The sequence below is a fragment of the Phocoena phocoena genome, chromosome 16, assembly GCF_963924675.1.
Source record: "Phocoena phocoena chromosome 16, mPhoPho1.1, whole genome shotgun sequence".
Classification (NCBI taxonomy): domain Eukaryota; kingdom Metazoa; phylum Chordata; class Mammalia; order Artiodactyla; family Phocoenidae; genus Phocoena; species Phocoena phocoena.
In genome coordinates this window covers 6,238,840-6,265,226 of record NC_089234.1, presented here as the reverse complement: position 1 = coordinate 6,265,226, position 26,387 = coordinate 6,238,840, and the positions used below count along the sequence as shown (strand labels likewise).

Genomic DNA, 26,387 nt, shown 5'->3' with positions numbered 1-26,387 from the left:
TCTGTCAATGGACATTTAGGTTGCTTCCATGTCTTGGCTATTGTGAATAGTGCTGCTGTGAACATTGGGTACATGTATCTTTTCTAATTAGCATCCTCTCCAGATATCAGTAACATTTTTGAGGCCTAAAAGACCCTGAGGGACAGAGAGAGGTTTTAAAAGAAGTGTTAAGTCATGGACCCAGCCCTCAAGGAATTTAAAATCTAGCAAGGGAAACAAAACTAACACGAAACAGAACAACGGGATGCAGAACAGCTCGGTGTGTGCTGTGCCCCCTGCCATCTTTTACAGAAATGGGATATCCTGTATCCTGTATTTTTCCCCGCATCTTGACTTCTCCCTCAACAATACCTTCTGGAAATCCTCTCAAGGTATCTAGCATAGAACTAATTTATTTTTAAAGCCTGTGTAATATTCCATGCTATGGACATATCATCATTTATTTGACTATTCTCTTATTAATGGGTCATCTCCTATTCCCTGTTAATGGCTAAAAAACTTGAATAGTTAATGTCCTCGTATATATGTCCCTGTGTGTTCAGATTTCGGCAGGAGAGTTTACCAAGAGTGGCATGATTGGAGAGGAGGGTATATGTATTTTTAATTATAATTGATGCTGCCAGATTGCTTTCTAAAAAGGCTAGAATTCATATTTCCCCACCACCAATGTATGAGTGTCCTCTCCTGACATTGTCACTTCTAATAGTTACATCTTTTTTTAAGTGTCTGACAGTATATAAAGCTATATCCAATTATTATCATTTTCTGCAACCACTAGGGAATATAAATGCCTTTTTTGGACATTATGTTGGTTATTTTTGCTGTGTTGTCTACTGCTCGTCTTTTGCCTGATCGATATTATTAGCCTTTGGGTTTTTCCTTGGTAAGTTTGTAAGAGCTGTTTATATAGAACAGATATCAACACTTTGTCATCTGTATTACAAATATTTGGACCAGCAATATCGTTTGTCTATTGGCTTTGTTTACCAGCCAGATCACTGAAGGATGATAGCAGCAAACTGTTTCATCAGCTCAAAGAAAAATCTAATTAGTTCCATAAGTTAAGTAACCTTTTGGAAGGGTCCATGAGTGAAGTATGATGTCAATGGGTATGGTACAATCTGCTCGTTGACGAATGTGGTAACTCACTGCATCACCCAAATTTTCTATCACTCATGCTTTTCTGGTGTTCTTCAAGCCACAGGGAGGAATACTCACATGTGTGCCTGACGTATAGGAAAACACAGTTTGATTTTCAAGTAGCTCTAATGCACTCAGCTGATCTCTCTTCCTTATGGAAATAGAGTCCTGAAATACTGTATCTTTTTTAATTTTTAAATTTTTATCTTTTTAGAAATCACACCATCCTCAAAGCCTCATCCACCTGTCGTGGGCAAAGTGACTCATCACAGCATTGAATTATACTGGGATCTGGAGAAGAAAGTCAAGCAGCAGGGACCCCAGGAGCAGTGGTTCAGGTTTTCCATTGAAGAAGAAGACCCCAGAATGCACACTTATGGTATCATTTATACGTAGGTGCAATGTTGAATTACTTAACACTTTGCTTTGATTTCTTGATTAGGTGGAGTGGTTTCTGTTGTCTCCAAGAAGACTCATTTTGAAATGGAAGGAATGAGCCAGCATCTTTTGCGTTCATTCTTTTCATGAGTGATGAGTTTTGGAAAATAAGGGTGAGCAGTCACTTTGAAATTAAACCTCCTAGACCTTTGAGAGCCCCTTAGGCTTCTGGAATATTCTAATGGTATATTTAAAAAACAAAAAACGTAGAGACAGAATCAAAGCTGAGTTGGATGAAATCAGATGAGGTTCCCCTCAGGCTGTTCTGTTCACAGATGTGACAACCTCCCCGGACCTCCTCGGGAAGCTGTTCCCTTGTTAACTCTTTCCAACCAACCTGCTACCTCTCTCAGCCTCCATCAGAACCTGTCTTTTTTGCCTTTTCCTTGAATGCACTTCTTTCTATTTTTATACAGCTGGTTCCTTTACACCATGCACATATTATATCAAATACTGGCCCCTCCTCAAAAGGCCACCTGAAGTAGCTGTTCTTCCACCCAGCTGTCCTCTCTGCCATGACCTTGTTTCATCTGCGTTGTGAAGCCTAGCTCTGCCGGAGTCATTTTACTGTTTACTGTTCATTTTCTGTCTCCCTACCAGCATCTAAACTCCACGAGAAGCAGGTAAGATTCCTGCTTGCTTAAGGCTCTTTCCCCAGCTCCAAGACAGTGTCAGCACATAGGAGGCCCTCAGAATATTTGTGGTGTCAGTAAATGAATGCAACAGGAATAATCAAGAAGTCTTTTTTTCTTAGCCATCACTTCAATCCTTATTTCTTCCTTTGACAGCTTTACTGCTTGCAAAATGACTTTGTGTTTTAGGAAGAAGACCAGAAATGAGTTGCAGATACGGTTTTATATTAAACTTTTAATTTTGACATAATTGTAGCTTCACATCTGGCTGTAAGAAATAATACAGAGAAATCCCATGTACCTTGTACCATTTTCCCCAGTGGTAACATTGCGGAAAACTGTAGGGCAATATCACAGCCGGCATCCTGGCACTGCTGCAGTCAGGGGACAGTTGCAGCGCTTTGCTGGACTTTTCTCCAGGTGGCATTGTGGTAAGGGTGCTGATGTGAGGGTACATACGCAGGCTTCGACTGTTTCCTGAACCATGGTATCCCTGCGATTTGATGCACGATTGTTTGTACCTAGAAAAGAAAACATGCATTTACCTGAAATGTAGTTGCCATATGAAAATAATTCCTGACCCGACTACTTGAAATATTATTTTAATCATGTCATATCATGTGTTATTCTCTGGTAAGTAGTTTCCACCCAAAAGCATGAATGATGATATAACAAGTATTTCTGTGGAGAGAGAAAAGGTATTTTATTTCCTGTGTTTCTCTTGCACCACAAACCATGCTTGGGCAGGTTAGGTGGGGCTGTCCTGGGTGCTCCGTTGTGTCTCCACTTCTCCTTTGCTGGGTGATCAGCCCTGTCCACTGGCCTCCAGCCTGTGTGTCTCTGTGTTGTTATGTTTTCCCCAGAGGCCTGAGTGCTGTCTGGCCCGGGAACTCACCTGGACGGTTGCCTGGCATTGCAGAGCCAGCAGCGAGGCCTCAGACCCCCAACTCTAAGCGAGGTTGTGAGATGCTCACTTTCCCTCAGAGAATTAGCACAAACCTTGACACTAGGTGGCGGAGTTAGACTGTGTTAATCTTGACCTCTTTTCTCCATTATATCGCTTTTCCCTAGGTGTATCGTTAAAACTAGCAAATGCCTTTCTTTGAAAAAGCGATTATCTAGACTATCTGACCTTGGGATTGTGGATTTAAGAACTTCGTCTTGACCTGTCAGTTTCTGTTCAGCTTCTCCAACAGCCAGTCTTGAATCAGTGCTGTCGTCTTTGACGCGGGCTCTGCTCACAGCCAGTTACATCTAGTTTTCATGAGATCTCCCATTGCACATCCCTTCTATGCTTTCCCTTGTTAGGTTGTGGCATTTCCCCTACTAGGACGCAAGTAGGATCTGTTTTCTGACTAGTCACTGCTGAATCCCCAGGTCCTACAACCGTCCAGCTTATTTGCTGATTGAATGAATTGGCCATTGCCCTCTCTCCCTTCCTTCTATCTTGCTAGGTTAATTTTCTTTTTAATCTTCCTTTTGTCAAATTGTCTTCGAGGGGTTTCCATTTCTTGAAGAATGAAGGTCCAACTCCTTACACTAACATCTGATGCCCTTCACAGTTTTCCCACAACCTGCCTTTCTTGCTGTTTCTTATTTCTGGGCATAAACCTTCCGACGGAATCTGCTTTACCATCCTTCGAGTATGCCTTGACTTCTCCTGCATGCGTGTTCAGCTGTTTTCTCTGTTCAGACAAATCTCCCCTGCTCCATCCTTTCTTCCACCCAAATCAGATTCTATCTCGACTGAGAAGCTCCCTTTACTATCCTATTATCTACCCCGCTAAATTCCTATGATAATTGCTACCCTTATCACGCATTTCATTCAGTCAGTCAGCACCTACTATGTGCCACACACTGTTTTAGATGCCGGGGATACAGCACTAGACAAACAGACAAAAATGCCTCCCTCGTGATGAGGAAGACAAACGATAAATAGGATGCATGAGTAAAAATCGAGTGTCAGATGGTGGTTAAGTACCAAGTGGGAAGCAGAGGACAATAGTTGGGGGCTTGGAGTGGAGGTGAAGAAGGCTTCACTGAGAAGGTAATCTGTGTAAAGAAGCAAGTGAGGGGTATCTGGAGCCTCATGAGTATCTGGAAGAACATTCCAGGCAGAAGACACAGTAGGCAAAAATGTCTGGAGGTGGGGTCGTGCCTGGCGTTCCAGAAACACGAGTGAAGTGAAGGAGTAATGGGATGGGGGCCAGCGCGGGGACGGGTCTTGGGGGCCGTCACTCTGTGCGGTGAGAAGCCACTGGACACTGATAAACTGGGGAGGGGTCTGGTGCATATGCTCCGTGAGGGTCACTCTGCCTGCCGAGTGGAGGACAGGCTGTGAGGAGGGAAGGCGGCCAGAGCAGGGAGGGCTAATTAGGAAGCTTCTGCAATCATTTAGGTGGGAGGTAACAGAACAGAGTGTGAAAAGTGGTGAAATCAGGGCTTGTGAAGATAGGTTTGAAGAATTTGCTGGTGCACCAGATATGGGAGGTGAAAGAAAGAGGGTAGTCAAGGGGCGTCTGTAGCATCTCAGGATCGGCCCCGTTGGGCTGCAGGAAGCAGCAGCTCCGGAAGCTCAGTGGCCCCCAACGGCAGCCGTGTATTTCCCGCACGGAACACCTGTGGTGTGTCGCCAGGCTGGTGGAGTGACCTCTGCCTGAACGTGACTACTCATGGTGCCAGCAGAGGCAGAGGTTGGGGCTCCCCATTTCTTGAAGCTTCCACCCGGAATGACACACTGCACCTCTGTTTATACTTCATTGCTCAGAGCGAGTCCTGCCACGTCTGAGCTCCACAGCACTGGGATATAGAATCCTTGGGAGGGCACCAAGTACCTGTGAACAAAATCCAGTCTTCCACAGGTGGCACCAAGGTTTTGGCCTGAGCAGCTCAAACCACGGAGACTCGGGATGCAGCAAACTCTCTCGTTTGCGGACCATCAGGCATCCAGGTGGAGACATCGAGGACGCAGTTGGGGAGGAACCAGCCAGGGGAGAGTCTGGGCTGGAGAAATGGATTTCAGGGTCATTAGCAGGTGGTGGGATTGGAAAGCTGGGGGTGAAACATAGTGGGAGAAGAGAAGTCTGGGAACTGAGTCTCTGGGCATTTCAGTACTTACTTTGTTTCATGTTTGCTCAGCTCTTGCATCAGATATTTGCTTTGGCTGATAACAGAGATAATGGTATGCTTTACACTTTGATATATTTCCTCTACTGGAAGTAGAACTTGGAGAAGTTCTAAGATGGCTTCATCCTTTGAGCTACCATGCCTGGGCCGTGTAAAGAAGTGCATCTCCAGACGTTCGATACACAGCTGCTCTGAGACGTCCCTGTGTCTGTGCTGCAGTTGGTGTCACCCCTGTGTCTGCATTATAGTCGTGGAGGACCCTAGTGGGCAGCTGTGTCTCTGGTCCTCTCCATGGGGCCACCTCTACTGATGCTGTGAGAGCCTCCAGCCTCCAATCACTGTGCCCAGTGGCATCTGTTTTCTCAGATGGTTCTGTAATTTATCTTTCCAGGGGTTATGAAGGTGCTGTTTGCTTCATGGTGAGCTTATGATGTTTAGCACCATTGGATTTTATTGGGGGCACTTTTAGTTTTATTTTGGTCTGAAACTATGTTAAGTCTTTGCCACCTGGCAATTAAATTCCATTGAGGTTTGAGCATTGTAGTCTCACTGAGCTCCTAAAGATCTTTTCAGATGCCACAAATTGAGGGCTCAGTTTCTATGATTCAAATAGCTATAGTTATGCACCTCTGCTCATGTAACAATAAAACCCACCCACTCACAAGATTACTTTGTGCCAAGCTGATATATTTTAGTTTATTGTTGTTGTTGTTATTTATTTATTTTTAGACCATGCAGCTTTTCTGAACATTTGTCTTGGTTTCAGAGCTTTTTCTTTCATGGTAAATATATTTGTATCTAGTTTTAACACTTCTGTTTTTTTGGCTTCTTAAGGCTGTCGGTATCATTTCCTAATTGTCTTTATTATAGTTTCTTTGTTGTTGGTACATGATGTATCAGTTATCTATTGCTGCGTAACAAACTGTCCCAAATTTAGTGGTTTTGGTCAAAGTGTAAAATACACGCTTGCTCATGATCCTACAATTTGGGCAGCGTGGGGAGGGCAAGTCTCTGTTCCACGTGGTCTTGGCTGGTGCAGCTCTGTTGGGGCTGAAGGATCCAAGTGGTGTCACTCGTGTCTGATGCCTCTGCTGGGGCAGTGGAGACAGTGGGCGGCTGACCAGGCTCCCGTGTTTTCCTTCATTGTCTGGCATCTTCCAGTGACTCTCACCAGGCAACCTGTCCCTCCAGTGGGGAAGTTGAACATCTTTACGTGGCAGCTGGCTTCCAAGGGAGCAAGAGCAGAAGCTGCCAGGCGTATTAGGGCTGGGCCCAGAATTACATAGCATCCCTTTGCCACATCCCATCCTATTTAAGGGGAGAGGAATTTGACTCTTAACGGTGGGAAGAGTATGTGCAACTGCAGGATGGGAGGGGTAGCTAGAGGCCACCTTGACTGACGTGGCTTCTTTAGGTGGAGAGAAATATGCTTCAGGGAAGGGTAGTCTCAGTGAAGAGGGCTGCGTCCACCCTTGAAGGGCAGGAGAGCACAGATGAAGGTCAGAAGGGCCTCAACGCCCCCCGCCCCCCGCCATCTTCTTCTTGGCTCTGTTAGAGCTCTGCCCAAGAAGTCATTTAGGTTTTGGTGCCTGGAGTAACTTGTGATGCAGAAAAGGGGGGATCTCCGAGTATTCTGGACTTCATTTCAGCTTAAAATTTTACGTTTTGGATAATCGACAAAGGGAGAGAAACGCAAAGGGCAAAGGGTCTTTGGAAATCATTTCCTGTTTTCAAACATGGTTCTCCAGGTCTCTGAGCCGAGACTCCTCTCAGGAGCACAGATCCAGACCTGCCTGATCACCCGGCACTAGATTTTTCTGTGAGTTACCCTTTGCTCTCACCTAACTATTCATTCCCCTGGGATTCCTTGTCCTTCCAGTCCACGTGGCTTTCTCAGACTGCCTGGATCCTTCCTTCCCCTGCCTATCCTCCTGTCTGTTCTGGAAGTTGCTTGCCCCATGTCTCACTTTACATCAGAGGCCTCTCTGCTAAGGACATGCTTTGGGGCCCCCGCTCCCCTCACTCACTCCTCACGGTAGAGGAATTACTTGTCTGATGGGCGAGTTTGGGAGCTAGAAGGCCTTCTGGGTGGTCTTAAACTATCCTGAAGGGTTCTCCTCCCCCTGGAGCAATGGTGGGCTTGGCTGTCTATGCACTGGGCACTGTGCCTGCATCTTTGGGGAGACACTACTTTTCCAGTGGGTTTATCAGTAATGATGGCAACTCCAGCGCTGTCATTTCAGCCTGATGCAGCTGTCACGCCTCACTGTCCTGGACTGCCCCTGTTCTTGCACCCATCACCAGGAGTTGACAGATGCATCTCGGCCCTGAACTGGTCCAGGGCTGCACCCCCAGCCCAGCACCTCCCAGGCAGTGGGCACTAGATAGGTTTGGTGAGTTGCATGGAAGGATTGCTGTATACATATCTAGGTAGCACATCAGTATCACCTCCCAGGCAGTGGGCACTAGATAGGTTTGGTGAGTTGCATGGAAGGATTGCTGTATACATATTTACGTAGCACATCAGTATCACCTCCCGGGTAGTGGGCACTAGATAGGTTTGGTGAGCTGCATGGAAGGATTGCTGTATACATATTTACGTAGCACATCAGTGTTTTTGAAAGATTAGTTGTGAACCCCAAAGCATGATTCTGGCCTCTGTACAAGTCTTCTGAGAATGAAGGGAACGTTATAGATAGAAAATGGGAAAAAAGGTGGTAAGCCTGGCCTCCGAGGGGCTGTGGAGAGTGTCCTGAAGGGAGGAGGGCAGGGCCTGGGCTGGGTGTGGAAGCAGGAAAGAAGAAAAGAGCTGGAGGTACTACATCCGCACTCCCTCTCCACCCGCCCTGCACACATACAGATCAAGTCTTTGAGGTGTAAGGAGAGAAAGATTTAGATGAAGGCTTCGAAAAGAGATACATGGAATTTAATGAGATGCTAATAAAGGTTTTCGGCAGCAAAGGGGAGCTGAGATTTTGGGACTGTTGGGACAGACATACAACTCCTGGGACCTTTGGAGACCTGGTATCCTAGAAAGTGGGGCAAGTCAAAACCAGACCCCCCAGGCCCTGCTTCGCGGCCAGAGGGCCGGGGTCTCGGCACCCTCACTGGGTCTCAGCGTCTCCTGAGCCGGCAGCACTGCCCGCCTGCGTTTCCTGGTGCTCGTTTTTCAGCTCCAAACGATCCAACTCAAATCTTTCTGCCTGGAGGCCTGCAGGTTTCCATCGCAGCCTCTAATCAGCTTTCTGCTCTCCAAGTGTTCAGCACCTGCTTCCCACAAACGTTTTCCTAGGTGAACCTGACCGTGTGGCGTGATAGGAGAGTCACTTCTGTGCTGCCCACCTCCCCAGCTGCTTGGGGGCTCCGACCAGTCACGCCCTCTCCCTGCAGTGGGATTTTGCCCGCAGTAGGTACACAGCGGCGCCCATCCACCCGAAGACCCCACTCAGCAATCACGTATGTGCTACTTGGACTGCCGAGCTTAGCTTTCAATTGTGAAACTTTGCCGTATGAGGACAACAAAAAAAATCATGGGTTAACGTGATCGTTTCTCCAAAGTACAAAATCGCGAGCCAGCTGTACGTCAGCCCTGGGGGAGGGGGGCTGCGGCATCGAGGGCACCTGCCGGGCAGGGGTGGACGCCTGTCCTGTCCTGTCCTCCGTGCTCAAGAGTTCAGCCCAGGGTGAGAGACGGACAGCCACCAAGGTCAGCTCTGTACCGGGGGTAGACAGTGCTCAGAAATCCCTTCCACTCGCCCTTCTAATACCTTTCAGAGGACGCTGCCCCGATTACCTGGTGTCATCATCACGTGTGTCTCCTTCCGTCTAGGGGATACGCGACTAAGCATGTCGTGGAAGGTCTGGACCCACGCACCCTGTACAGGTTTCGACTGAAGGTCACCAGCCCCTCCGGAGAGCATGAGTACAGCCCGGTGGTCTCGGTATCTACGACCAGTGAGTATGCAGAACTCGAAACTCATTTGTCTAAAGGTGACAAAAGCAATGTGAAGGTGAAGGTATTCTGCTTTCTGCTCGGCCTTACCGGAAACAGAAACCGTTCCATTTCTAAGCACTGTGATAACATTGTTCACTGGCGGGGCCTGGCCGTCGCATAAGGGAGGTCGAATTACGCTTGAACAAATGCAAGAGCTGTTTTTGAGCCAGCACTTCCCTGGGAGGGCACGTTCAGGAAAAAAGGATGGAGTCACCTTTCTCAGGAAGTGGGCCAGAAGGGTGCGGGCCGAGCAAGGGTTCCCATGCGGAGAAACAGGCTGCCCCCCGGGCGACCTCAGGTGAGAGGTCCACTCAGCGTTTCGTCCCTTTTGGACAGCTTCAGTGTATCCGTCAAGACTTGACACAGCAAGTGTCAAGTTGATCCCTGGGAACCTGTGGGTGAGGAACAGTGAACAGCGCTGCTTCTGTCCACAGGACGCAGAGAGGGGGCCCACACAGAGGTGGGGACAGAGGCCGCATCCTTTACCCAGGGCAGATCTAAGGGTGCAAATATTTTCTGGGATCAGTATTTTCTTTCTTTCTTTCTTTTTTTTTTTTTTTAAAAGAATTTTTGTTTTTAATTAAGTTATTTTTGGCTGCGTTGGGTCCTTGTTGCTGCGCGCGGGCTTTCTCTAGTTGCGGCGAGCGGGGGCTACTCTTCCTTGTGGTGCACAGGCTTCTCATTGCGGTGGCTTCTCTTGTTGCGGAGCACGGGCTCTAGGCGCGCAGGCTTCAGTAGTTGTGGCACATGGGCTCAGTAGCTGTGGCTCGTGGGCTCTAGAGCGCAGGCTCAGTAGTTGTGGCGCACGGGCCCAGTTGCTCTGCGGCATGTGGGATCTTCCCGGACCAGGGCTCGAACGCGTGTCCCCTGCATTGGCAGGCAGATTCTTAACCACTGTGCCACCAGGGAAGTCCCTGTGATTGGTATTTTAAAACATTTTGAAGGTGTGTGTGTATGAAGTGCCATCTTTGAACTAGAATATTGTGAAGATTAAAACGGTCAGAAGCGTTTTTCACTTCTGAAAATACCCACCCACCGAAAATACAGACAAATCTTTTTTTTTAAAGAAGATGTTGGGGTAGGAGTTTATTAATTAATTAATTTATTTTTGCTGTGTTGGGTCTTCATTTCTGTGCGAGGGCTTTCTCTAGTTGTGGCAAGCGGGGGCCACTCTTCATCGCGGTGTGTGGGCCTCTCACTGTTGCGGCTTCTCTTGTTGAGGAGCGCAGGCTCCAGACGCGCAGGCTCAGTAGTTGTGGCTCACGGGCCCAGTTGCTCTGCGGCATGTGGGATCTTCCCAGACCAGGGCTCGAACCCGTGTCCCCTGCATTGGCAGGCAGATTCTCAACCACTGCGCCACCAGGGAAGCCCCCAGACAAATCTTTTTTTGATTGCACAAAGGGAGTTAAACATTATTTAAAATTTTTGTGAGTTAAACGTTATTTTAAAATTTCAGTCAATGTAGCATTTGGCTTGTATACATATATATATATATATATATTTTTTTTTCTGTGACTTTCATTTACTGATGGACATTTTTGTGCAGATGAAAGGTAATTCAGATTTTGAGTTGGTTCATAACACCTTCCGTTGCAAACAAGGCATTAGGGGATTGGCTCTCAGTTTAGCGAACTGAGAGTTTAGTTAAAGCCTGAGGGTGGTGATGCCATATGCACCCCCCAAACAGTGCTCAGCTAGCCGTGGAGAAATAGAGTTTCAGAGGAGACTTTTAATGTGAAATGGTCGATTCCAGAGATGCGGGTCAGGAAAGAGGGCTTGGCCCTGAATCTGGTAAGGGTGAAAGCATTTGCTTTTCTATGGGAGATATTGAGCTCCTGGAGTTTTTAGGGGTAAGAAAAGAAGGCAGTGCCTTACTTCTTTGTGTGTTGAGGGAAGGCACAGAGAATGGAGGAGAGGGGGGCAGGAGAAAAGTGGGCAAAGGGAGCCCAGCGTGTGGAAAGAGGCTTTGGAGGGCAGCTCCTCCGGGCCGCCTTTGGGCCCCCTCCCGTTCCCCCCACCCACCGCTGCACTCCTCTGGCTCTGCCCCTGCATTCTGGGGTGCCCTCCCTCCCCACTGCTGGGCCTACCGCGCCCACTCCGGGGCAGAGCTCTGTTCCAGGCCATTCCTCGTGTGGCTTCCCCTCGTTTGCTCTGCACTCTGCTTCGCTCCCACGCAGGGCGCTGTCTCACCACCTCTAGTAACGCTCCTTTGCCTCTTATTTTACGTATTCATTCATCTTCTTTGTCTTCCGCCTACCGTGCCTGCTCCTGAGGGGCCAGGGTGATGGGTCAGTCATGTCTAGTTATAGAAGATCCTTAAGAAACGGTTGGATGGATGGCGAACGAAAAGCCCCCAGTCAGTACTGGGGGGAGGAGGAGGTCTGATTGGCTCAGCTTGCCTTCCTGTCTCTTGGGATCTGGGATCTGGTTGCCACTGGCTGGGGAGAGGCCCCCTGAACCTGCCGAGTGAGGGTGAACTGGGCATAGAGCCAGTTGCTGTAGGCAGCCCCTAGGATCCTTAATACCACATCAAAGCCAGGGCAGGGGCTCCTGGGCTTTCGGCCAGAGGTCACGTGGAGTCAGGGCAGCATCTGGAGCTCTTCTAGGAAGGCAGAGACCGGCCTAGCGCTCGGTCTGTTGGCTGACGAGGGCGGTGCCTGCAGGCCAGGTGCGCCTTCTCCTTGCTTCTGAGAGGCAGCCGCGGAAAATTGGTCCAAAGGTCCAAGGCCTTTGTCACTGCAGTCCGTGGCTTCCGTGGCTCATCAGACAAGACCTCCTGCGGAGACGAGGGTGGGCTGGAGATGAGGCTCCTGGTGATGCCCTGGGAGCCGAGTGTCAGGTCACAGCACACGTGCCTGCAGCCAGGATGCGCTCTTAACCTCAGGACGCTCTCCTGGGTGGGAAGGACCAGGTAACCCTTGCTTCTGGCTGCTGCTCTTATTGTATCCACAGCGGACTCTCTTAAGGAGGCAGATCAGGCTAAACAAAGAATTAAAAATGTGCACATTCTATAAAACAAGTGAAAATGCTTCTGTGGGTTGATCATTTGCATTCGGTTAGAAAGTGCTTTAATGAATCACAAAAGCACGTACTTTGAATAAAGGATGCTCAGCCTTTTCCCCCTCCCAGGTAAAGGACACGAGACTCTTGTTTAAATGAGGCAGCATGCAATTTTAATCAGTTGGGCCCTTAAAAAGAAAGGAAAACAGCTGCTGCTTGTTAATTGGCAAACATTTTTTGCCAATGAGCTCATCATTTATTCACTGTTTTTAATAGAGACTTAAATTCCACCAAGGAGGGCGTTATCACCATATTTTAATATCTGTCGGGGCACGTGCAGCTAGATGACCCTCTTGCAGAGCGTGAGCAGTGGTTTCCCAAAGACCCCTCTGCGCCCCCCCAACTCCTCGCCAGGCGTCCCCTCCTGTGGTCCTGCCCGATGACGGGCATCCTCACCACGGGCAGCATCGGTTCAATATTTGTAATAATTGTGACACCCTGGTAAACATTAGAAAAACAAACCCACAAAGGCAAAGCCTGCCTTTTCCATATTCCATTGCACTTATTGATAGCAGTCCCTTGGGCCAGGCCCACAATGTCTTGAAGGATTCGGGGGCAGAGGACTGGAACATTCTGCTCACCCTGGAATGTCCCCTCTGTTCTTCATGACTCCTGCCTAAAGTGGGAGTAGAAAGAACTCTGCCCTGCAAACAAGAGCCTCTGCGCTTTTCTGTTCTCTGTCAAATTCCTGTAACCTGTGAGGCTCTGTCGTGCCTCGGTTGATTCCTCTCCGGGCTGGCTCAGTACCTCGTTGCCTTCCTGGCAGGGGTCTGAGAGGGTTAATGAGTTAATACTGAGAAAGAGCTTTCATGCCCCAATGATAGTTATTGCTTCCCTTTGCTGAAACTCAGCAAGCAGGGAATGATGAACAATTATGTTGTTTTCCTTCTCTTCCGTGAGCTGTCCCTTTGATCCCAGAATAAGTTGGGAGAGCGCTGATGACCCCTCGCAGAAACTGGAATAGGCAATACATTTATTGAAATGATACCATAATATCAAGATACCCTGGTCTCTGCTATGCATGGTCCTCAAGCTTCTAAGCACGAAATGAACTTATTCTGTTTTCTGATATTTGCACGCCACAGAGCTCCCTGGGTAGGATGGGAAGTGCCCGTACCGGGAGAGCCATGCTGGGTAGGTAAGAGGGATGATGTGGACTGAGGTGGTCAGGGCGTAATGTGCTGGGTGCTGTGTGTGCTTTCAGAGCTTTCCCTCAAATCCCAAGAAGTTAGCACTTTTCCGAAGCTTTCTAAGCTTTAGGCCTCCCCTTGCACTTCGCACTTTGCAGGGGCTGGGGGTTCATGTGTGCGTATTTAAGATGTCTGCTTGTATACAAAATTTAGTAAGAGCGGAAGCATAGAACGGATTGGTCAGCTACCTCGACATCTATTAAGCCCCAAACGAAGGAGTGTGGCCTTTCGGAAGACCTCCCTTTGAACTCTGATGTTGCCCCCTCCTATCTGGGTGACCTTGGACAACTCACTCCGCCTTTCTGGCCCTGTTTTGTGGTCTGAAGGAGATTAAAAGCATCCTGTGAAGTTCTAGAGACAGCTTAGTTAATTGGATCTAGTTAGGATACCATACTTTAAAATTCAGTAGAAATAGGATGAGCTTCCTATGTCCTTCTAGATGATTCTGTGCAAATCACTTATTTTGGTGTTTTTAGTGGCAGTTGACGTTTGAGAGTCAGAAGTAGGGGCCGTTTGGTGGGATAATGAAGACTTTCCCACCACACCATCCTTCTCCTCTCTGGGAAGCGAGAGGGAAGAGGAACTTTCCATGGGTTTCATTTGCCCACTAAAGTATGGGTCATGTTAAGTCAGTATGACTCTAGTGCAGGGATTCTCAGCATCTGCATGGTTGGTGACTGGGGCTGCCCCGTGTCTGTAGGATGTTTAGAGGTATCCCTGGCCTCCAGCCACTAGATGCCAGTAGTACCAATCCTTAAGTTGTGACAACCAAAAATGTCACTAGACTTTACCAAATGTCCTCCAGCGGGGCAAAAGTCTGCCCCCTCCCATAGCCCCTCGCGAAAGCCATGACCTCCCTCAGAAGGCCAGGGACTGCCGTGGGCCTTGTCCTCTGGTGGGTTATCATGATACATTTATTTGAGGCTTTTGGTTTAAAACTATGTGTGGAATGATGAAAAGGAAGTATAATGTAGCTAAGACATCTTGAGGAGATTGGCAAGCTCAAGCAGACAAAATTGTTATTTCAAAACAGTTTTAACTTGGCTTGAATTTATTTTTACCAGAACAGAAGAAAAAGGGTATCAGCTAAAGGTCACTCTGACAGGGATCTCTTCATTCTTCTGCCCCACTGTTTCCCGGTTTGTACTTTGTCCAGCGAAAAATCCTCCATGGAAACCGGGAGAAACTCAGCTCCTATGCCTGGGAACTGGCATCCCAGAGTTTTTCCACCGTGAGGAGCAGGGAACTGGGAATTTTACTTCCCCGCTGGCTGAGACGGCCGGGGGCCTCTGCAGGCCAGACTGTAAGAGGGAGGTTAAGGGGCAGGGTGAGCCCCAGGGGCTAGTCTGGGGTTGCGGTGGGAGGATAGAGTGGAGGGGATGTTTTCTTTCAGGGTTGAGAATAGTAACAGCTGAAAGTGGGCCCTGCAGTGTGAAGGGCAAGAGAGGGACATGTGTGTCTCATTCTCTCTGGGGCTCCCAGTGTCAAGACTAGGCATGTAAGGTATACATGAACCTTTGTTGGGGGGCACGGGTTTGATCCCTGGTCAGGGAATTAAGATCCCACATGGTGCGGCCAAAAAACCCCACCACCACCAAAAAATGAAACAAATTTGTTGAATAAGTGAATGAGCCTTTTTGAGATGGCCGAAGCCGGGGATTATCAGCTCAATGCCTGTGAAGGCCGGTAGGGTGCTAAGTGTGGGAGGGGCTGGGCACCAGGCAGGAGAGAAAGGTGGGCTGCCCGGGACCAGGGCAGCTGCTGTTCTGTTACTATCACCTTGACAACAGATACTTACGACGTACAGGTGCTAGTCTAGCACTTCACTTGTATTGTTTCATTTAAACTTAATTCTAATCATCCAAAAAGTCAGAACGTCATGGAAGGTGAACCAAGTGAAGCCATGAAGTAAACATCCTGATGGATGGGCTTCTTTCACTTGGTCCTGAGCTCACACACTGCTCATTTTTGGACTCCTGCCCCATTCTCTTCCACGAGGAGTTAGTGCACAAAGAGCTGCCCCTCTTCCCATTGTTCCTTTCCTGTTTCTCAGAATCCGTCGCCTGCTTTTCTCCACTTGGCAGGCTTGCTCCCACAATCAGGCTTTCTCACAATGTTCTACCTCTCTGGGTATGAGCCCTTCTGCCTCCACAAGCTCACAGGAGGCAAGGCCAACGTGAATGTTATGTTCCTGGGAAGGACTGAAATTGTGGGTTTCCAGTGTTAAAGCAATCTGTCTTTTATCGTTTGTCATTCACATAGTTTAGTGACTCCTTGGCAAACAAAACCCGCACATCGTGACAGTGGTGGGGCTTTCCCTTGCTCGTAAGGGACATTTATTATGTCTTCTGAAATCTGAAAGGATTATTTTCAAATATCAAAATAACATACACACAGCGGTACTTTTATAACTTGAAAATGTCCCAAGCCTTTAGGACAATCTAAATGTTCTTCTCTTAATATGTGAAAACGAGGTCTGTTTTCAGTAGGAGGGGAGTATGTCATGTAAGAGATACTCAGTGGAATTGCCAAGTGCCTTCTTGAAGGTGAACGTGAACTTCCACTCAAGGCCACAGGAGGAATAGAGCTGGAATGAACCTTCTTTCATTATATTTTGGATGACTGCTTTCCGTCTACTTTCTTCAGGAGAACCCATAAGTAGTGAACACTTGCATAGAGCTGTCAACGTGAACGATGAAGATTTGCTGCTTCGAATACTACAAGGAGGGTGAGGGAGCTCTGCCTTTTAAAAACTTAAATTTTTTTTTTTTTAATCCCCAGTAAGTGTTTAGAAATGCATGCATGCAGCTTAAATTTATTTTCCTAAAATTGCCCACGGCTTTGAAACGGGCTCCAAAATTGATCTCAGGTGACTGGTGTGAGGGCAGCATGGCTCGTAAAGATGACCGTAGACAGCCCCGTGTAAATGACATATTTTGTCATTATTTAATGAACATTGAAAACAGATATGACGAGTCTGGGTGTCATATATTCTTCCCAGAAATAACTTATGACTCTTGCTTATATGCCGTAGCATTTAGGCAAATTTTGCCCCTAAATGCCTGCGTCTAATTCCTGATGAAATTAAGGAATCACTAAATCAGCTGTTTCTAACTCAAAAGGCTGATAAAACCCTAGAGGGAAAATGTTGAATACAGTTGCCGCCAATGAGATACTTGAAGCTGTCTCCCAAATGAAAACAGGACAACGTTATCTAGATCGTTTTAGAATTGATAGTGTTGAGTGCCTTAGAAGACAAGTCGTGTGTGAATTGAGGCTCTGTAAGTTGGAGAAGGTTCCCGAAAAACGCCACAGCTTCTAAGCTGCTGTTGAAGAGCTGGGCTTTCTTTCTTTCTTTTTTTTTTTTTTTTTTTTGCGGTACGCGGGCCTCTCACTGCGGTGGCCTCTCCCGTTGCGGAGCACAGGCTCCGGACGCGCAGGCTCAGCGGCCATGGCTCACGGGCCCAGCCGCTCCGCGGCATGTGGGATCTTCCGGGACCCGGGCACGAACCCGCGCGCCCTGCATCGGCAGGCGGACGCTCAACCACTGCGCCATCAGGGAAGCCCGAAGAGCTGGGCTTTCTTCTTTGAGCAGCAATGCTTTATGCCCAGTGGGTGCAGTGGGGACCAGGCTGGTGTTGGGTGGAGCTGAGAGCCTGCAGTGAAGCCACTGTGTCCCCCGCTAGTTTAGAGGGGCCGTGTTCTTCATAGAGGATTTTAGCAGATTACGTAATGGTTATGAATTGAAGGAAGTGCCTATTTTAAGTGAAATTACAGCAATTTCCTCTTCTTTCCTTGTGAATTTGAATCCTTTAAAACATTAGGCAGGGCAGTCTAAGACAACAAAAACTTAATGGTGCAGAAGGAACTGGAATTTTCAGGAAAATGAACCATTTTAACCACCTGTGCCCTGAAAGAGAAGTCAGCTGTGAATCCACAGGGAGCCGTGTGGGCACGTTCATCTCTTTATTTTCCCTCTGTGTTTCCCCCAAGCAACGTGAAGGTTGATGTTCCCAATAAGTTTGGCTTTACCGCTCTGATGGTCGCTGCCCAGAGAGGATACACCAGGTATGGCGCTTCCCTCTGCATCCCTTAGGGAGGGGTTGAGCCCCTCGCTCCTCCCAAAGGCTCCTCTCAGGACGGGGACGGGGACGGGAGGGGAAGGGCCGTCGGTGGGGGAGGGGGGGAACCCAGCTTCAGTTCTCTTTCCAAAATTGAGCCATGTAGGGGCTGAACAGAAGCTCAGCTGCTTTTATCATAAAGTCACACAACATGCAGGAGAGGGTATAAAAATGTATAATCATGTGATAAGGAAGAGAGGTAGCCATTTAAATTACATTTTGCAAGGTATTTTATATGTCCTGGGAAAACTGGTTATTAGAATGTGAATTTCTTTAAAAAAAAAAAAGGGGGGGGGGAGGGATATTCATTCTAGAAAACAAATTTCCCTGATAGGTTGTTCAGATATAATTTCCACTGACACAATCTATTTTCTCTACTCCTCATGGAGATACACATAAATATTAAGAGCTTATTTTTTCCAACATATTTATATTTAACTAAAATGCCATTTTTCAAGAAGTAGAAATGGATTTTCATTAGATTCTACCATTTGAAAATGTATTTCCAATGGTCATTAAAATTAAAGTGAGAGTGAGTTGGTTTCATAGTCTAACTTGTTTCATGTGGTATAGTTTTTTGTTTTCAATGATTAATTCACGTAAAGGGTAAAAAACTGTTTGTTTGTTTTTTGGTGTGGAGAGGCAGTTTCTTGGTTTAGTAATGCCTTGTCTTTAAAGCCAGCTGCCTCTGAAGATGGAGAAGAGAGAGTTGCCAGGACAGGTCTTAAATATAGAGTCGTTCATTTTTACTGGGTTATCGGGGGTTCCTATTCATCAAAGCTGCTTACCCAGCGACTCTGAAATTTGTCTTGTTTAGGCTTGTGAAAATCCTCGTTTCTAATGGCACAGATGTGAATCTGCAGAACGGAAGTGGCAAAGACAGGTAGGTATGGAACATGCCCTAAACTGTTCCCATACTTGTGTCACTAGGCTTGGGTTTTTGATTTACCCAAATATTTTCTTGGTTTTTTTTTTTTTGACAGTACTGAGAGGTGATAGGTCTCAAAGGAACGATGGCAACTCAAAAACTGGCTTATTCACTTGTCCACTTATTCTTCCACTCAACAGGGTATTTGGGGGGATATCCATTATAATGCGTCTGCCTTCCCTAGCTTGAGCCCAGCAGACACGAAGCGCTCAGTAAGTGATAGTTACTGAAGCAGTTTTCTCCAGCTGTGTGCTGGGCATTTGGTTGTAAGTGCCTGTAGCACTTTGTACCTCCCTAAGGGCTCTCATTGCACGTCGCCTGACTCTGTTAACTAGAAGTCTTCGGTGTTTCCAAGGAAGCAAAAGGCATTCACAAAGATACAACCCAGTTACTTCCCTGAGGTGAAAGGGCTGAGTGCCTTGCAGGAGAAGTTTGTGGAAAGAACATGATACTTGGAAACTTGTTCTTACAATGATGAGAGAATGTTGTAGAAAGACCTAAAAATAATCACTAATCTAGTAATTAAGTTTAATTAATTAATTCAAATCAACCAATATTTATTGAATGACTGCCACATGCCAGGCTCTGTGCTTGGTACTTGGGTAGAACAGTGAATAAAATGCAAAGCCTTTGCTCAAGGAGCTTATAGTCACGTGATGTATGCCGATCAAAGGTTTATGCACTGCAAACTAGTATGTAAGGAGCAGCTACAAAACACTGATCAAATATGGTAGGCCACAAAGAGGACATCAATTTCTAAAACCAGAAAGCCTACCTACCACACTCTCTGGACATAGTGCAGCAATAGATTTTAGTAACCTTGAAAAAATCACTTAAGTTTTAACAGTAATTTTTCAAATAACTCTTAGGTATTTTTGGAACTAAGCCATCAATTCAAGAAGTTTGAAAAAATAATAGTGCCATTTTAAAAAGAAAAAAGAAAAACTTGAGAGGTATGAAAGAGAAGAATTTTTAAAAAGTAGAAATTGATTATAAAATAAAGACTGTTGAGAAATGTAAGAGCTACCTCTTAAACCAAAGCTACACAATAAAATGGACCAATTTTGTACATCTCAGAGGAAAGAAAAAATTAGAAATCTGAAAGGATTCATAACACTATAGAGCAAATTTAAGCATGAAAAGAAAGTGGTACACTTGCATCTAAAATAGATTTGATCAAATCATTGAAATGGGTACTTTTTTAGAGAAAATTTAAACCATCAAAATCAACTCAAGAAGTAGAACATCCAAAATAGCCAATATCCATACAAGAAATTAGAAAATTTATTGAAAGATCACCTCCAAAATAGGCTCTGTGGTTGGTCTGTTCTACCAATGAGCTTGTTCAGATTTTCTAGGTACTGATAATAACCTTGAACTTTTCCACAGCAGAGAGGAAGCTGGAAAGCTACAGAGGATAGCCTTATTGATAAAATCTGATAGAAAGAAAGCTATTTGTACATCTTTATGTGAAGACATTTATGTATCTCTTCCATCCTAGCTAAGGGATCATACAGGAGGGTAAGGATATCTAGATCAGGAAATTTCTTAATGCTTCCCATCAGTAGACTGAAGGTGAAAAAAAGCCTGTGTGTGTGTAACTGGTCCTCTGTCTCTTTTTTTATTTAAAAATTTTTTTCTTATAGCAATGACTTTTGAGGAGACGGGATCAATTATCTTAGAGGATGCCCTGTATTCTTGATCTGCTCAGTTGTCTCCTAGGTGTGAAGGAGGCATTTAACTTGTTCCTTATTTCCAATAAAGTGAAAATTAGGTTTAAAGGCTTGATTGGATTCAGGTTAACACTTTTAGCAAGAGCACTTCAGAGCTGGTGTTGTGGCTTCAGTTTGCCCCTGTCAGGCCTGTGATGCAGGTTGCCCCCCAGTTGGTGATTCTACTTCTCATCCTTTGGTGAGTGTGTAACAGCTAAGTCTTTCCTTTGTAAAGATATAGCTTCCCATTGCAATTAGAAAATAATCTATGGGTTAGAAATTCAGTACAGTGTGAATATCCTGTTCTCCATTAAACTTTCATCCAAAAATTTTAGCATCTGCTGTGATCCTTGCCTGAATCAATTATTTAATTGGGACTTGCCACAAAGTGATTTTCTAATTCCCTGATTCCTCCCATATTTATTAGCTGTGTAGTCTTCTGTTAACAAGAGCTTTCCCTCATCAACTGGGGATGGACTACACTGTATTCTATAAAGACAACATAAATGTTTATTTAAGTACCAATATTTAGAGTAAGGAATTGGTTTAACAGTTATCTCTAATAGTGTCCGATGAGATTTTTTTCTTTTTCTTTTCTAAATATCATCATGGACTGGTAGATGTCTTTAAATCCAACATTTTACTCTATTACAGCGATTATTCATTTTTCGGAGGTATAATTCACATACCATAAAATTCATTCTGCTACAATGTACAATTCAGCGTTTAAAAGTATATGAACAAAGTTGTGTAACCACCATCACTGTATAAATCCGGAAGATTTTCATCAACACAGAAAGAAGCCCTATACTCATCAGCAGTCACTTACCATCTCCTCCTTCCAGCTTCAGCAACCGCTAACCTGCTAGTTCTGTCTGTATGGATTTGTCTATTCTGGACATTTCATATAAATGAAATCATACTATGTGGCCTTTTGCACCTGGCTTTTATTTAGCGTAATGTTTTAAGGTCCATCTACATTGTAGCATATGTCAGTACTTCACTTCCTTTTTACGGCCAAATTATATTCCATTGTATGGATATACCACAATGTGTCTATTCATCCGTCGATAGACACATACATTTTATGTGAATAATTTTCGTGGCTTTTCCACCCAAATTAGGATTTCTCTCTTAGGTTTAAGCCAGGGAGGGTAAATGTAGACCTGAGTGTGGAGACCCCACTTACAGCCAAATGCTCCTTCTGCTGTGTGTTGCAGTCTAATGCTTGCGTGCTACGCGGGACACCTAGATGTTGTGAAATACCTCCGAAGACACGGTGCTTCCTGGGACACTAGAGACCTAGGAGGCTGTACAGCTCTGCACTGGGCTGCAGATGGAGGCCACTGCAGTGTGATTGAGTGGATGATAAAGGACGGCTGTGAGGTACAGATTGTCCTTGTTAACTATACACGTAGAGTTAAGAACCTAAATGCTCTTCCATAGGGTTTAGGACAAGCAGGGCCTTATGTGGATGTCTTTTGATTAGTTGAACCTAGAAATGCTGGAGAAAGTTCTCTGACTTAAGAGCAAGAAAGTTCCTGAAGCCTTTTGGGAAAAAAAGATCGTTACAGAATTGTTACGATAGTGAGGCTTCAGATTGTCACGGAGGTTCATCGCGTGTGGGGGAAAAAGGAACAGTGCTGAATCCAGAGCTGGACCTGATGCTTCTTCTACTTTGTTGATTCCTTTGTTCATTCCCTATGCCAACAAAGCTTGATGGTGCCTCTACAACACACCAGATACTGTCGTAGGTGCTGGATGCACCAAGATGTTCAGAACTCTTATAGCCATACTGCTGCTTATTGCTTTTAGAATTAGATTATTTTTATGCTTGGGTTTGCTTTAAAGATTAGTCATTAAAAAAAACTTCCGAAGAGCAAACACTGTATCAAGAATAGAGCATTCCAGGGGCTTCCCTTCCCTGGTGGCGCAGTGGTTGAGAGTCTGCCTGCCGATACAGGGGACACGGGTTCGTGCCCCAGTCCGGGAAGATCCCACATGCCCCGTAGCGGCTGGGCCCGTGAGCCATGGCCGCTGAGCCTGCGCGTCCGGAGCCTGTGCTCTGCGGTGGGAGAGGCCACACCAGTGAGAGGCCCGCGTACCGCAAAAAAAAGAATAGAGCATATTCCAGCTCTCGTGTCTTTGCTTTGAAGCAGGCATGTTGGTTTGCTTCTGGTTTCATGTTATCAGAAAGCACAAATTCTACTTGGCAAATGGAAGTAGAGTTGTTTGGACTCTTCTAAAGATATTTGAAGATGGGCAAATAGAATTAGCTCCATTAGGGTGATTGCTGCTAACTTTGAAAACTTTAGAAGATTTCAAAGAAGTTAAATAAAAATTTCAGGGCATGGAAATAAGGAATGATGAACAAAATTCTCTCCTAATTGTGATTGCCAGATGGTGTAGACTACTGAGAAGTTAAACTGATGACCTGGAAAATAAACTCGAATGGAGAAGAGTTATGTCTCCCGGAAGATGTCTGTAGATTTGTCCTAGTTTGTCTCTGAAGTAGGATTGAGCAAAAGCAAGGCTTAAGTTGTGGGATCTCACTGGTTCCTGCTGCTGCTTTGAGAGGGCTGAGAAGAGGGCCCCTTGGAGGAAGAACCTCAATCAAGATAAATCCCTTTTATTACATTTCTTGTTTTGTTTTAGACACACGCACAAAAGGTCAGAGGTATCAGCCTTCGTGCCTTGGTGGTTAGGGCCCACACCTGCCTTGGGTGGTGGTGACAGCTACATTCCTCTTGTTTGGTTTATGATGAATTCTGCTCATGCTTTGGACCCAGTAAAAGTCTGTAGCTGAAAATGAAGTTTGACCTGTGCTGAAAGAAGGGCAGGTCTCTGCCATCAACATGAAATGCTGGAATTTTGGAAGTGTAGTCTCTCTGGGCTTCAGTTATGGACACACTCATTTGGGGTGAATTCCATCTTTTTCTGTAGCACTGGAACTCCATAAATGTGTCCACAAAAGGTTTCTGTGTGGCTGGTAGATGATATCAACACAAGTCCCTCTCTGTTCTTGGCAGGTGGTTGATCTGATGCTTCGGAAGACAGTGGGTTGGATCTGGGAGCAAAGTGGGGCATTGTCACCCTCTTCTCGAATCGAATGGTCTATACTGAGAGCGAGTTATTTGCACGGGGAACCATTTCTACATTTAATGAGCCATGTGACCTCAGGGAAGGTATTCGACTTCTGTGAGATTTGGTTTAAACATTTGTAAATCAGGAATAAAAATAGCTACCCCTGTTTAACCCTCAGGACCAAAGAGAAAATGTGTGTGGAAGCGCATTGGAAATGCATAAAGTACCTTGTAGTACGAGGTGTTATTTTATTATTATTTAAATATAATGGAGCTTGCTGCCCAAAGGTTATTTGTTATTTGCAAGAGGAAGAGCTGCACGTCTTAACGGTGTTGCAGTGGCTAATCTCATACACACAAATCACCTGCAAGGTCCTAAGGCCCTACTGGCAGTTCCTTGTTTGTTATTCCGGTCTGATGCTTCATACTAAAGCTGCAGAGAGCTCTGAGTAATTCTTCTGTAAGTAATTCTTCTAAATTAGACCTGTGTGTGCGTCCATGCGTCCGTCTGTGCACATGTGTATATGTCTACTTCGGTACCACTCTTCACGGATGGATGAGGTCCTTGTTGGGATTGGAGGAGGCAGTATCTACATTTCATTATTCTAGAATATGTCTTAAAAAGCATGAAACTGAAGGATCTTAATGTCGGGCAGATTATTAGAAATGGCCCATCTTACTACCAGGCAAACTACATTTTGGACGAGGCATTAGTTAGTTGGCTGACTTTTCAGACTGGGTTTCATGTAAGAGATCTGGTTGCTTTGTATTTACTCCGGCTGTAGTTCTCCTGCTTAAAATTAATACCTATTGGTAAGTATCAGGGTGGGCGTTTATATTACTGTCTTGTTCCAGAAGGGATTTAAAGCCGCTTACAAAGACGCTTAAAAGTAAGCAGCAGACACCCTTTAAAAACCAGACGAGGAAAGTTAGGCACGAGAAAATAAGGCAGGGCTCACATGGGGCCAAGGAGGAGGTGATTACATTTCATTTTTCTGTTCCATCTTTTTTCCATTTGAACAAAATGTAAATGAAGATGGTCGTGGGTGGGGAGGGGCCTCCTGGGGCCTCTCAGCACCCTCTAAAGTGGTCCAAACACAGCTGCTCACTGTGTAAATGTGAATTGAAATCACGGTCCAATCAACTCTCACCAGGTCTAGAAAGACTGCTATCTAAATTGTGGGGGAATTTGGGCAAGTAGACATTTCTTTATGTTTCTGATGAGTGATTTTCAGGGAAAGAAAGTGGGCTAAGGGCCACTCTCCCTGTGGCTCTCCAGGTGGACACCACGGACGCTGGCTCGGGGTGGACCCCGCTCATGAGAGTCTCTGCGGTCTCGGGGAACCAGGAGGTCGCCTCTCTGCTGATTGACGCGGGCGCGGATGTGAACATGAAAGACAAAGACGGGAAGACCCCTCTCATGGTACGCCTTGCTACACAAAGCAGCCTGGCTTGACAGGTGGAATTAAGGTCAGAGCTGGCCCTAAAACAGATATTCTTGAGAGTGCAGCCACATAAGAGCACTGGGGGGCTTCCCTGGTAGCGCAGTGGTTGGGAGTCCACCTGCCGATGCAGGGGACACGGGTTCGTGCCCCGGTTCTGGGAAGATCCCACGTGCCGCGGAGCTGCTGGGCCCGTGAGCCATGGCCGCTGAGCCTGCGTGTCTGGAGCCTGTGCTCCTCCATGGGAGAGGCCACAGCGGTGAGAGGCCCGCGTACTGCAAAAAAAAAAAAAAAAAGCACTGGGTTTTGGTTGCGTGTGTATTCCCTATCGGCCTGTGAATTAAGATATGGCGATGTCACCATAGCATTTTTTGGGGGGTGGGGGGGTCACTCTAGTATTTTTGTTGTCTTTTGGCAACTTTCTTGAAGGATTACAAACCCCAGTCCCTGGGGCCATTTTAGGATCAAAACAAAGAAGTGCTGTTCTCTGTCCTGGTTTGGCCTAGGACTTGTCAGGTCATCCCACATGGAGAAAAGCAGATTTCCTTTCCTCTTCCCTTGCAGCTGCCATGGCGGTGCAGCGAGGTCCACACACCCGTCCTGCAAAGCCACAGCGGCCCCAGACAGCTCTGACTCTTGAGTGTGCTGCTGGTGGGTGTCCTGGACCTGTCCCACCAGGCACCCGCTTCCGCTCACCCCCCCTGTTTGTTTCCTAGGTGGCCGTGCTGAATAACCATGAAGAATTGGTCCAGTTGCTTCTTGACAAAGGGGCAGACGCAAGTGTGAAAAATGAGGTATGTAACTCATCTCCATCTAAGGATTTTTTCCTGGTGAAGAGGAGAGAACACAGATACAAAAGAATTTTTCTTGTTTTCTCTTCCAGTTTGGCAAAGGTGTCCTAGAAATGGCCAGAGTTTTTGACAGAAAGGTTGGGATGTTCTTTCTGCCCTTTGAGGCTCATTTTGCAGCACTTAAAACACAAAAAAACCCAAACCTTGGATTACATGCACCTGTTTTTGTTTATCTAGAATGTAGTCTCCTTATTAGAAGAAATGAAAAAAAAGCAAATGCCGAAGAAGTCATCTATTCGCTGACCGGGGCACCTCTTACCTCCCTCCGAAAGCCAAGTGAAACGAAGCAGAACGGGACTTGAACTAGAGAGATGAAATTCTGCATCTTTGAGGGCTATGCATTTGATTAACTATTTGGTGAAGATTCACAGTACTTTTGTAACATACAACTGTTCTCACTTTGAAATACATCCTTTTGCCTAAGTACGCGTGGTGGTGGTGTCTCATCGGGCATCTGTAGAACGGGGATGTTTTCTTGTGCTCAGGCCTTTTGGAGTTAGACATGAAGCAAAATATTTATGTCCCGGAGCTGCACAAACATACACGGGCCTCCCACTTCCCGCTCCTGCCCTCCAAGCTGTCCTCCGAGCCACTCCAGGACCCGATGGAAATTCCTTCTCCCATGTGTTTTTAATTATGTCCTTCCTTCCCAACCTGAGGCCTTCCAGGC

General features: G+C 46.2%; 1 protein-coding gene across 1 annotated transcript; it reads left to right on the top strand.

Annotated features, from left to right (window-relative positions):
* Nucleotides 1-244: 244 nt before the first annotated feature.
* FANK1 (fibronectin type III and ankyrin repeat domains 1) lies at nt 245-26,140 on the top strand. Its single transcript, XM_065894792.1, has 11 exons — nt 245-371; nt 1,355-1,532; nt 9,166-9,290; nt 16,227-16,308; nt 17,574-17,648; nt 18,519-18,584; nt 21,562-21,727; nt 24,704-24,847; nt 25,583-25,660; nt 25,750-25,794; nt 25,895-26,140. The coding sequence occupies exons 1-11, from the start codon at nt 245-247 to the stop codon at nt 25,958-25,960; spliced, it is 1,152 nt and encodes a 383-aa protein (XP_065750864.1). The 3' UTR covers nt 25,961-26,140.
* The last annotated feature ends 247 nt before the right edge of the window (nt 26,141-26,387 follow it).